Raw genomic sequence first — 13,006 nt, 5'->3', positions numbered from 1 at the left:
ACAAAATAATCTACTATGTGGTCAACATTTATTAAAAACAAGTCATTTAAGAAACTTGTATTATTCAGTATCCAGAGTTTCGAAAACTATGAAATTTAGTTATAAATCAAATGCATCGGATAGACGTTTTTGTTGTTGTTGTTGTTGTTGTTTTTTCTTCTAAAATAATCTTCCACATTTTTAATTAAGTTTTGTCTTAAATTGCTAGATTACGTGAGTGATGGCCAAATTTTACACGCAAGTAAAGGTAATTATTAAGTATACGAGTATTCTAATAGAACATCTGAGAGTGTAAGGGAAGGGAAGTAACCGCTGTTAGCTGCTTGCAATTACTCCCCGAGTTTTACCCCTTTATAATTGTTAAAACTCCAACATTAGTTATATATACCTTCTATATAATGAATATAATGATCATGCCGAGCAAATGTTTACAAGTTTGTTGTACATCTTTGCAAAAGGTTGAAAGCGCCCTCATGTACAGAGGAAAACACGACACATGGCCGGTGTGTTTTTGATACACCTATTTTGGAATTTGTAGATGCTTAAAACAGGTGCTGAAAATGCGACAGAAAAATGAAGCCTTTACATTTCACATTTTCGTGGGACCGATGAGTGACCTCTGCTCTTGACTTAAGTTGTATACAAGGTCACTTGTGCGCATTCAGAATGATCAAAAATGTTATTGGATTGGACGTTACTAGCATACTTAATGCATAATTTAATAGGTGAACCAATATGCAGCATGCAATGAAAATACAACTGCGTCGTATCATATTTTATTTTCAACTGCGTCGTTTCATTTCGTACAAAATATTACTTTCTTGGAAAATAAACATCTCTCGTAATGAAATTTTAGTAAATGATGCAAAATTATATTTTTAAGTTTATGGTTAACTCTGAAATGAGTATAAAATTGATTTGAAGAAAAACGATAGATAACGATATATGAACTGCGACGTATCCACAAAATTTCATAACAATTATATATAATTATATTATATTACTACGCATTTGAACTCAAACCGTGCATTATTCTACAACAATGCACTCAGAATTGATATCTATTTCCTAAATAAATTTTGAACGATTAAAAAAGGGAGGCGAGAAATGAGCCTATGATAATTATGAAATACATCAGGTGCGTGCGCACGTGCATGCGTGTGTGTGCGTGTGACTGGAAAAAATTTGTCATAAACATAAGTGAAGTAGTACTTGAGAACATGAGTAGTTGTCGAGTAACAGCTGTAGAAGGCAAATGGGGCAAATGGCAGTTCAAAGAGGAAATCATAATTCATTTTTAAATTATCAAGTGCTTGTTTTGAAACATATGTCTTATTTTTTCCATTTGGTAACCTTAATGTAGCTTCTAATGACACCGAAACAATTTAGTTTCGAAAGCTGTTTCTTTGTTGATTATTTATTCTTATCTCTACTCTCACAACTAATCTAGAATAGTTATTATTCAAGAGCAAATTCACAATAGAGCACTTTATTACATGTATATGTAGGTTACAAGTCCAATTCAAATCGATTGAAGTTGTCCGTTTACAAGTGATGAAAAGAATAAATCATATCCGGTGATTATGAATCTGATAAAAAGGACGGAAGCCCCTATTAAACAAAACACTTAAATGCAAACATATATATTCGATTATACAATGATTCATTTTTTAATGTTTGATAAGATGCACAATATTCAATATAAAACGCTATCTTAATTTTAAAGCTAGGTTTACTGAAATGAATGCACAATAAAACGGTATTCCCAATATTTTGAATAAATGCAGGTTAATAAAATAAGCCCTACAATACATATTTAGCCATTTTAATTTATTATAAAATATTATTTCAATACAATTTTATGTTAAGCACAAAATAAAAGCATGCATAATTAAAAAATAATCCACCGCAAGTGAGAAAGTTTTATTCACTTGGACTATTCTGTATCAGAATCCCGAGTATCTGCAACGCAAGCCATGGAAGAATCTTGTCCAGATGTTCTCAAATTATAGTGATATTCATCCTCAGAGTCTTGTTCACGTCTTTCAATGTTTCTTACGTAATATGTTATCGTTTTGAAGACTCTTTGCTTCATTTCTTCTCTTGCTCTAAGCCTATATTTTTGCAAACACATCGTTTTTATAATTTTAGGCAATGCACATACAAACAAAACAGTGAACACGTGCGTCACGATGGATAAGTCTTTGAATTTGTCAAATGCAACAAGTAACTTCACCGATACTACAAGAACAGATATCACTAATGACAATTTTAATATTGTAATAAATAATTGATTTCTCCTGGGTAAATTTGTATTTATGATCAAATAGAAAAGATCAATCTTAATGCCATATTTAGTTCGTATGCCTTTGATTGCTATTTGATCTATTTCAGCATTATCAATATGTTTATTTTGAAACTTTTCACAAAATTCTAAACTCATTTTTAAAAGGTCTTTGTAACTCTCGCTGAAAGCATTGATACTCTCTGTTACATAAAACAAAGTCATGAACGCTAGAACAAGGTAACCGTAAGAAAGGTGTGGATATGCAAAGATGCCACTATATGTTAGCATGGCAATTTTAGACAAAAACCAAAATCCATCAAAGAAAGTGATACAATACGTATACCATGAAATGAAAAATAAGAAAATCATTGGCATAAAAAGTAAACGTTGAAGGCATTTCATAATCAAACCCCTATGCTGAAAACAATTATTGTAGTGAATGCAAAAAGACTTCAATAAAATGAAAAAACAGTTGACTACAGGAAAAAGATAATATAGAACAGCTAGAAGTAGCTCAGCCAAACAAAACACCATGTAAAACGGCAAAATAATGGCACAATGAAGAACGGCGACGTACATGCTTTGCCAACAATTGTATACTTTCAAAAATATCTTATTTCCCCACCTTATACGAAATAACTTTATGGACTGTGTCCAAAACTGAAAATTTATTAACATAAAAATCTGGGCTAAAAAGAGATGATGAATTTTTCTGCATCCCTTATGACGCCTGATGTTTAATCCGGATAAATGTTCCTTTAGCTTTAGCGGCATCCTCATCAAAAATAGAAACTGCTTTACGTGTCCAACCATTCCAGCTGCTACGAAATTCTCTAAATTTGAAGGAAAAACAATCAGTAGACATCCAAATAAAAAACAGATAGAAGTAGCAACAATTGGACCCCCAAAAGCATATATAAAATATTTTCTTGCTTCGTGTGCCCCAGCTAAAAGTGTACTAAATCCAAGAAGAGCACCTTTTTGCACAGCAGATACTATAAAATCGTAAGCATATATATAATCCAGTAAAACCCGGGTCGCAGCTAAACACATGGGGAGAATGATAATCCAAATTCTGAGGGCACGTGAACCTTTTGTGCCTTGCAGAATCAAGCCATAGAAAGGTGAGACTAAAGTTGAAAATACTGATATTGGATTTGATTTCAGAGATAGATAATCTGATCTTTTTAACCTATCGGTATTAATGTGTCCGGAATTTGACTCAAATGTTTCAGTAGCTGAATTCATTGATAAAGAAATGCTTCTTTCTTTCTTCAATGTTTTTGATAATTTCTTTATTTTCATTCCGAGTTTTGTCAATAGCAATGGGTAGAAGCCGAAACAAATATTCCCTGCTATAATAGGTAGTATCCACCAAAGGGTCCCATAATGATAACTCTCCTGATGACATTGAATTGTTCGTATCTTTTTTACATAATCAAAATGAAATTTGCAACATTCATATTCAATTGTTTGAATTGTACATATAGAATTCATACACAAATTATATAGAAAACTTGAGTGTGTCCAAGTACGTTTATAGTAACACCACAGGCTAGAATTATACATCTCTTGTTTTGAAGCTATTTCTGATGTCATGTCGCCCAATGCATGTCCGATTTGATTATCTGTATCTTCATTGCCTATTATAAGATTCTTACAATCACCAGATTTTTCTATATCAACAGTCAATCTTTCTTTCATTGTATGTGCCCAAAGTAATCCAAATGATAGATAACCAAAATCTTCTGGTATGTAAAGATATTGATGTGCCCCCTTTTCTCCTCTGTATGTCCAGATCCAGTCCGTTTTTGAAATAACATTTCGTGAAGCATTAACACTAAAGTTTACAAAGTTTAGTTTTAAATAAACGAAATTATACCGATTTTTTAAAATATTATAAGTGAATTCAATTTTAGATACGTTTTTCACCTTAAAATTGCAGCTTTCATTTTTCAAATTAAAGTTTACATCATAAAATTGTCCATTTGTGCCATATGAAATGTTATGCTTATTGTCTGTGGCATTTGCAGCAGAATCACTGGTGGTGATTGCTTTGATCATCGAATGTGGAAATGATAACACTTTATTACTAAAGTTTAGTAAGAAAATACAGGCCAGAAACTGTGTCTGAAACATGTTCATTTTTCCTGTAGATATATTTCTCCCACCTGATGAATTTCTTTAACAAGATCTAAGTATTTTTGCCTGTAATAAGTAAAAGCAAAATAATAACTTAAAGGTTTACTATCTAAGAACTCTTTCTAGTTCTTTGTTTTGTTGTTTGTTTGTTTGTGTTTGTTTGTTTGTTTGTTTGTTTGTTTGTTTACAATTGCTAAAAATAATAAACTTATAAAGTAATTGCTATTAAATATTTTAATCTTTAAATCATCATCATCCAAATGAAACATAAAATACATATACTTATTATATATCTAATAAATCTAACCAATCGACATTCTGCATTTGTACCTCGTGGCCGTCCAATATATTCCCGTATTGGATCCAAAAAATACATTATTTTAATATTGGACTGTTGAGTACATCTGCACTAAACGATGCTTGTCTGGCTTCCGGTGTGGGTGATGATATTGGAGTAGGTTTTGTTGAGGTTAATGATGATGATGATGATATTTCAAATTTAACGAAAGATATATAATAAACATTTATTATACATTTTATTGTACACTACGGAATATATTTGGACTCGTGCACAGCTTAAAAAGTCATATTGGACTCACTTATCGGCTAGTCCAATATGACATTTCAAGCTGTGTACTCGTCCAAATTCTCGCACTGTATTGTACTAGTAAATGTATAATAACCTATAAATATTGATAAAATCATTGTTCAATTATCTTTTTTAAATAACTAAAGACATAAGCGTAATAAAAGTTATTTTACCTGTGTTTGATAATTTCCTAAATATTATTATTTATACAGTTGAAAACGGAATATTAAACAATGTCAATATAGAACATGATTAAATGATTAAATACTTTAACATGTCCGTCCATAAACAATGTGAAGTGAAAATTCTCGCAAGTCAAATTTTCGCTTTCGTACTAAAGTGAACAGGAAATTAATTCTTTTTTCAAAGTGGACATTATGTTGTTTACTTTCGGTATATGAATAATATAACGAAATGAGATGATTGTTATGTATATAAAAACAATTAAAATCTAGACATCGTGTATAACTAGCATGGTTTATTCCATGTCAATGGTTAACAGCTACAAATGTACACGAATAATAAATATGGTACTCAGAAATTATAACATTGGGTAACTTCAAAACCTGTAAATATGCACCTGTAATCAACAGAAATGTATATGAAGACAGGGTCTTTTAAATAGAATGCATGCAAAGTTTCTCAGCTTTCGCTCTCTCCAATTCCCATACTTTTCATTTTGATTGTGCAAAATAATCTAACTCAATTAAGTCAAATCGGGCTAAAAATCGCAGTAAAAATATTTATTTTCAATTTGATTTTGATCTTAGATTTGATATGTCTTGAAGTTGGCAGCCCAGATGCCTAAACATTTAAAGTTGTTAAGAACTTTTGTAGTCGACATAAAACAAATTGCAACAGAAAATGTTTGCCAGCTGTAGAAAGCATATGGAATAAAATGAATCTTATCAAAAGTAGCAAAATTTAAGTTGCGCAACATAGAAAAAACCGAGTTTTTATCGCGGTATTTTTGTGAATTTTCGAACAAAGCGTCTCCAATACCCAGAAGAACGGCTGTATAATGGCGACAACAACACTAAAATAAGTGTTTACACTGGTGCCTCATATTTCCGTGGTACCCATAATTCCAAGGTATAAGGCATTAACAATCTCAAGTGCCTCCTAGATTTCATGCACCTGCCAGGAGTTTTAGTTTTACTTTTTTAATGTATTTTTATCGAAATTTTACATATACGACTGAGTAATCTTATTATTTTATTCAGATAAAGAACAAATTAAATTATTTCACCATTTTATTTTTAGTTTTCATACCGTCTTTGTTAAACAACCATTGAGCACAAGGCTAAGTATAGATGTACTAAAAAAATAAAAATTACTATTGGTTTTGCTTTTGAAACTGTTGAAATGTAATTGCCTTGGAAATATGAGAACACAACTTTACTCACTAGGCAGCAGATATACCTGTTGTGTACATTGTGTACATTATTGCTTACATATGCATACATTAAATGGAATACTGTATGATGTAGTTGATATGTCTTTGCTACAATATTCAACGTATTTTCCCGAATTTATCTAAATTGTGTTGTCTGCGTTGTTATGACAGACAGACAGACAGACAGACATACAATTTAATTGACGTAAACAGTACTGTACAGTACAGTTTTTTGTCATTCATTTTACATTTACATTTTATATATATATATATATATATATATATATATATATATATATATATATATATATATATATATATATATATATATATATATATATATATATATATATATATATATATATATATATATATATATATATATATATATATATATATATATATATATATATATACAAACATATATTTGTCAAGTGAAGTGATCAAATTAAATTCAAACAATAAGAACATTTTTATTACAAAAATAAATACAGATATTTATCAGCAAGTACCACGGAAATATGAGGCACCGGTATACAAATCAAATGTGAGTAAAGTACACTGTAAAGTGGTTTGGTATAGATATATTTCCCTAAAATATTACAGACCATAATAAGAATTATTTATGTTAGGTCCTAAAGTTTATTATTTGTATTTGTTGAAAAATATTAGATCTACTTTTTTCGCAAGTTCTTGTAGGGTATATCCACGAAATGTCGGCGGTAACTCGGTCAAATACGGTTAACATTGTCTCGGTTTAATTAAATATAATTATATGCCCGCGGCGTGTGCCATAAACACGTGTGCATATGTCACTCATCGCGTGATATTTTGCCAAATATAGAAGTGCATAAAATAGAATATGCACAGATAAAACAAACATCGTCATTTCCTTTTCCGTTGTACAAAGTTGAAATCGTGAATTCATGAAGTTGTAATGTCCCCACCAGTCTTTCGTAAAATATATCACATAATGAAATAATGTTAGCAATTGAAAACGAAATAAACGCGCTTAGATATTGTTCAGGGTGTAAAATGTTTTTGTTATTCAGAGGTTAGCTTTAGTTAAGTAATCACATTGTTTCTGTAAAGGCAAAAACTTCTGAAATTGAGTTTTTTTTCCTGTTTATAAATCTTTTAAATAACAAAACATGTCTTAAAAACTTTTCTTTTTTTATATTGATAAAATACTTATACATCTATATCGCTGTATTTGCGCAAATTTGAAAAGTGCATTATAAGATTAATTTACTGTAAATTAATCTTAAAATGCACTTTTCAAATTTGCGCTCGCGCTATTGTATGTAGATCTATTAAGATTTATTTTAACTTATGGATCAACGCTGCATGTTTATCCTAAACTCATACACATCGCCAATCATGGACCATAACTAGAAATCACAGTTGTTTATTAATAAATTCTTCATTAACCCATTACTTCATGAGCATTTTGTGAAAAATGGCTGTTTTCATTGAAAAGTCTCCCGTTACAAGTTAAAATTGCTATAATACTATAAAAACTGCTTCAATACTAATCCAACTTGGCACAAATGTTGACTGGACCATTGCCCTTGCAACAACATGCTCAGGCTTAAATTTTCTGTTACCATGGCAACGAGGGGACATCTCAAAATTGCCAAAAATCACTATTTTGCGTTGATTTTTTCCATCAAAAATGATTTCAAAGTGCTGCAACTTCTCAATGGATTGAGATAGAGTCAAATGCTTTTCAACGTTGGTTACACGTTACCTTATGTCAATCTGGGGTCATTTTAGCCTCTCACAAGTCCAAAATTTTCTTGGCGATAAGGGGGACTGCTGCCCCCTTCAAACCCCCCAAACAGAAGGGGGCACATCCCCTTTCTGGCAACCACCTGATGTATCTTTTTGTTGGGGGCCGCGCCGAAAAAGTGGTCACTTTTTTTAACAACATTTCTCAAACAAAAACAAGTGTTGGGGGTCCAAAATTAGGCATTTTTCACCATTTGAGACAACAAGAAAGGGGGGGGGTGAAAAAGGCGTTAAAAGGCGTGTTTATCGCGTAATTGGTTAACAGAAAATGATTGTTTTGTAGAATTTTTTATTTTTTTCATTAATACTATTATTTTATAGAGACTTTGATACAAGATTTTGATATAACTATGTCCCTGTCATTTTACCAACTCCTTGATATCTGTAATCTTGTAGCTACATATATATTATATAATGGTTAGAAATTTAAAGTCCTTTAGATAATAATTGTACAAACTCATCATTAACAATGCATGTTGAAGATAGATATTGGATCAAAATTTATTACTTTTAAATGGGTTGATATGACTTAATTGGTAAATAAAAATTTTTAACTTGAAATTATTAAATAAAACACTCATTCATTTGAAATGGGTTTGAGAACTTCTGATTCAAGAGTACATGTATTTCATTTTGTATCATATATGGAATGTCTTGTTTAATAAAATGCCCTAGTTAAGTAGCTGTGAATGCTATAGGCCAAACAAAATTTATTGTTTGTTGTTCATTGTTTGAAGGTCATTAAGAGACCAAGTCAACAATTTCATTTCAAAAACGTTTTGGAGGTTTAGCCCTTTGTATGTTAAAGGTCATTAAGAGACCAAGTCTACATTAATTTAACCTGGGTTACATTCCAGAAAAGTTGTGAAGGTTTAAAGCAGTATGCCTCCATATTCATGGTATTTTTCATGAAAATTCTAAAAATGTTTTTAAAGGTAAAATATTGTTATGTGAACGAAGAAAATAATTACCACATTGCAAACAGTACTTACAATCGACTGAAATTACAATAAAGCGGTCAAAATATGCATACAAAACCCTTACTGTGTTAGTAACGCAGTAGAAATATGGTGCAAAATTACTGCAAAATCATTCATTAATCACATAACATGTAAATTATAATGTTTATCTTAGACCTGTTTACTTTCCTTAAATTCTGAATACATTTTTCTCCAGTTTGATTTCCTTGAAATTTTTTCACCCGTCTGGAGGCATGCCTCTTTAAGTATTTATTAAGTGGTAGTCCACTACATACAGCCAGGAAGCCTGCCTGTGTAACACTAAATTTTGACTCCGTTGAAAAATTGATGCCTTCCCATTATTTAATGACTACCCACCATAAAAATTCCCAACTAGTGATCAAAATAATAATGCTAAACATGCCTATATATGGTCATATACATGAACAGTAATATTTCTGTATTCCTGTCAGATTTTAAGTGATAACTATTTATTCATTTTAATCAAGAGGACCAGGAGCTAATTACAATTTGGCAATAACTGATAATGGACAGCTATATGGTACTTAAGAAATGAATAATACAGCCGTTCAACATTTCTGTACTGATCAGGGGGAGTAACCGCTGCGAGATGTGTTTTGTATTGGCAACGGTTACTACCCGTGAATACAGAAACGTGATAGTAGCAGAATTGTGAATGATTTGAAAACAAGTTAAAGTGCACAACTTGGATAACCTTCAGCAAACCTGAATTGGGTCATACTGAGATAATGTAATACCTTCGGAAGATATTTATCACTGGGTATACAGTACATCATTTTATTTCTGTATTATCAACTAAAATTTAACTATCCGTTATAAAATGACCCTAATTTGATCAAAATTTAACGAATGATTATTTATCAACGACTTTTTGATCAAAATTTAATGTTGAATAGTAGGCAAGGCCAATTCTCAACGTCGAAAAATGGCCAAGCTTCAGTTCTCAACATTGAAAAATGACCTTTTAACGGGGTCAAAATTTATTACTTGTGTCGCACCGGAACATCCAGGATCTATACTGTTGTTTGCACATTTTTGTATTTTGATCGTGATTGAAATGCCTTAAACTTCTAAGTAATGGACTGTTCTAAATTCAAAGCAGGGCACGCTCATTACAAATAAGGCATTTCAATTAAGTAATACTTCCAAATTCATGCATGACAGAAATGTGTTAGTATATTCCCTTTAACGCGAAAGGCACATGCACGAAGCCAATTTTACACGGTAAAACGTTGGAGAATCCACCGTCAGATTATGGAAAACGTTGGAGAATCCACCGTCAGATTATGGAAAACGTTGGAGAATCCACCGTCAGATTATGGAAACGATGTTTTTTTACTGTTTATAAATTTTATAATGTTTTTTTCCTTAGATATAGCTTTATATACCCTTTTAAGGTATTGAATATAAACAGGGAAAACTGACATACATCAGAGTATCAGCTTTAACTGGCAAATAACACGATTTGATTAGGGAAAACCCTGTTATGTACGGAATGACGTTAGGGCCATCGCCTATGAATGGTTTGATCTCAAACGCGATACTCGACAGTACGATGACGAAAACGCGAATTCTCGAAACTACGATGGTGAAAACGCGACAGTACGATGATGAAAACACGATAGTACGATAACGAAAAACGCGATAATACGACAGTACGATGATGATAATACGATAAGCTATCGTGTTTTCATCATCGTACTTTCGTGTTTCACCATCGTAATTTCACGTTTTCATCATCGTACTGTCGTCTTTTCATCATCGTATTATCGCGTTTTCACCATTGTGCTATCGCGTTTTCATCATCGTACTGTCGTGTTTTCATCATCGTACTATCGCGTTTTCACCATCGTACTGTCGTGTTTTTATCATTGAACTGTCGTGTTTTCATCATCGTACTGTCGCGTTTTCATCATCGTACTGTCGTGTTTTCATCATCGTATCATCGCCTTCCGGTGTACATATACATGCTCAGAAGAGAAATTCTTCATGTACAGCAGTATGGACGAGTTTATACAAACTCATTTTTTGAGAAAGGCTATGCCTACAAGGAAATACTTGTGTTATTGAAATCGGGTATGGGGTTAGATATAAGGTGAGCTAGTTTATTTCAGATAATTTGCGATAGTACGATGATGAAAACGCGATAGTACGATTATGAAAACGCGATAGTACGATGATGAAAACACGATAGTACGATGATGAAAACACGGCAGTACGATGATGAAAACGCGATAGTACGATGATGAAAACACGACAGTACGATGATGATCAAAACGCGATAGTACGATGATGAAAACACGACAATACGATGATGAAAATGCGACAGTACGATGATGAAAACGCGATAGTACGATAATAAAAATGCGACAGTACGATGATGAAAACGCGATAATACGATGATGAAAACGCGATAGTACGAGGATGAAGAAAAGACAGTACGATGATGAAAACGCGATAGTACGATGGTGAAAACACGACAGTACGATGATGAAAACGCGATAGTACGATGATGAAAACGCATTTGTACGATGGTTAAAACACGACAGTACGATACTACGATGACGAAAACGCGAAATCACGAAACTACGATGGTGAAAACGCGACAGTACGATGGTGAAAACACGATAGTTTATCGCGTTTTCATCCTCGTAGTATCGTACTGTCGCGTTTTCATCATCGTATTATCGCGTTTTCATCATCGTACTTTCGCGTTTTCACCATCGTAGTTTCGTGATTTCGCGTTTTCACCATCGTACTATCGACTATCGCGTTTCAGATCAATTCATTCATAGGCGATGGCCCTAACGGCATTCCGTAGTTATGAGCACGACATTTCCTGTCCCAGATTTAGCCGACCGAGGTATGATGGACACCATTCTGCTTATATAGCGGCATCTACCAACAAGGTGTTGTTTTGTTTCATACAATGATACTTGTGTAAATGAAATAAGTGGATATTTCCTTGGTGTGGAGTTTTTTCCGGCAGGGTCTTCATATATACATTTGGGAATCATATCTGACCATTTTTAAGCATCAAATTAGCTGTGTGTGAAGCAAATGGTAAGTTACGGAAGTATAAATTTGGGTATTTGACCTGGGCAACTAAATCCATGAACTATGGTAACAAAATATACAAAAGCGAGGTACGGTACGGCTGCGGACTCGAGAATTCGCTCTGACAAACATATTTATCAAATCGAAAGAAGTCATCCTCTCTGTCTGAAAAGTTTACAGAAATTATCAATATACAAAAATTCTTCCAATGACTGCTCTGTCATGTACACGCTTAAATCGACCATCAAAAGGGGGTCACCTAGCTTACATACTTAAGCTATATATGACTTCTTTATTAGACTGCAATGACAAGAGCTTAATTGCACGTTGCATTGTCAAGTACACATCTACAAAATTTAAAGTAATCATGTCCAAAAATTGGTGTCAAAATTGGTCCCGCTCGTGGGGGGGGGGGTCACCTAAATTTTATGGACATGAATAGGAAAATATCTTAAAAGACCTCTACTAAGAACTTACAATGCCAAGAACTTAGATATGTAGCATCATCTTGTGGTATTCTACAAAAATTATATGAATATACCACGGGTCAAAATTGTGTGTTCAAAAATTTTGTAAATGTGCTATTAACAATTTTTAATAGAACATATTTAATTTCGCTGAAAAAAAACCTGGCCTACCATTTATCTCTCAAAACAGAATCAAGTGAAAATAACATTAAATGCCTTCTAAAGAAACGTATTGACCGATAAATAGATTCAAAATATTGAGTACAGTATAGTGGA

General features: G+C 32.5%; 1 protein-coding gene across 1 annotated transcript; it reads right to left on the bottom strand.

Moving 5' to 3' along the window:
- Window positions 1-1,809: 1,809 nt before the first annotated feature.
- LOC132747424 (uncharacterized) lies at window positions 1,810-5,406 on the bottom strand. The gene is made up of 2 exons (XM_060736805.1): window positions 5,192-5,406; window positions 1,810-4,495 (listed from the first exon to the last, which is right to left on the bottom strand). The coding sequence occupies exon 2, from the start codon at window positions 4,430-4,432 to the stop codon at window positions 1,937-1,939; it is 2,496 nt and encodes an 831-aa protein (XP_060592788.1). The 5' UTR covers window positions 4,433-4,495; window positions 5,192-5,406; the 3' UTR covers window positions 1,810-1,936.
- Between the last annotated feature and the right edge of the window lie 7,600 nt (window positions 5,407-13,006).

This window comes from Ruditapes philippinarum, unplaced genomic scaffold (genome assembly GCF_026571515.1).
Source record: "Ruditapes philippinarum isolate M1 unplaced genomic scaffold, ASM2657151v2 ctg514_1_1_1_1, whole genome shotgun sequence".
NCBI classification, from domain to species: domain Eukaryota; kingdom Metazoa; phylum Mollusca; class Bivalvia; order Venerida; family Veneridae; genus Ruditapes; species Ruditapes philippinarum.
This window is presented reverse-complemented; position numbering and strand designations above follow the sequence as displayed.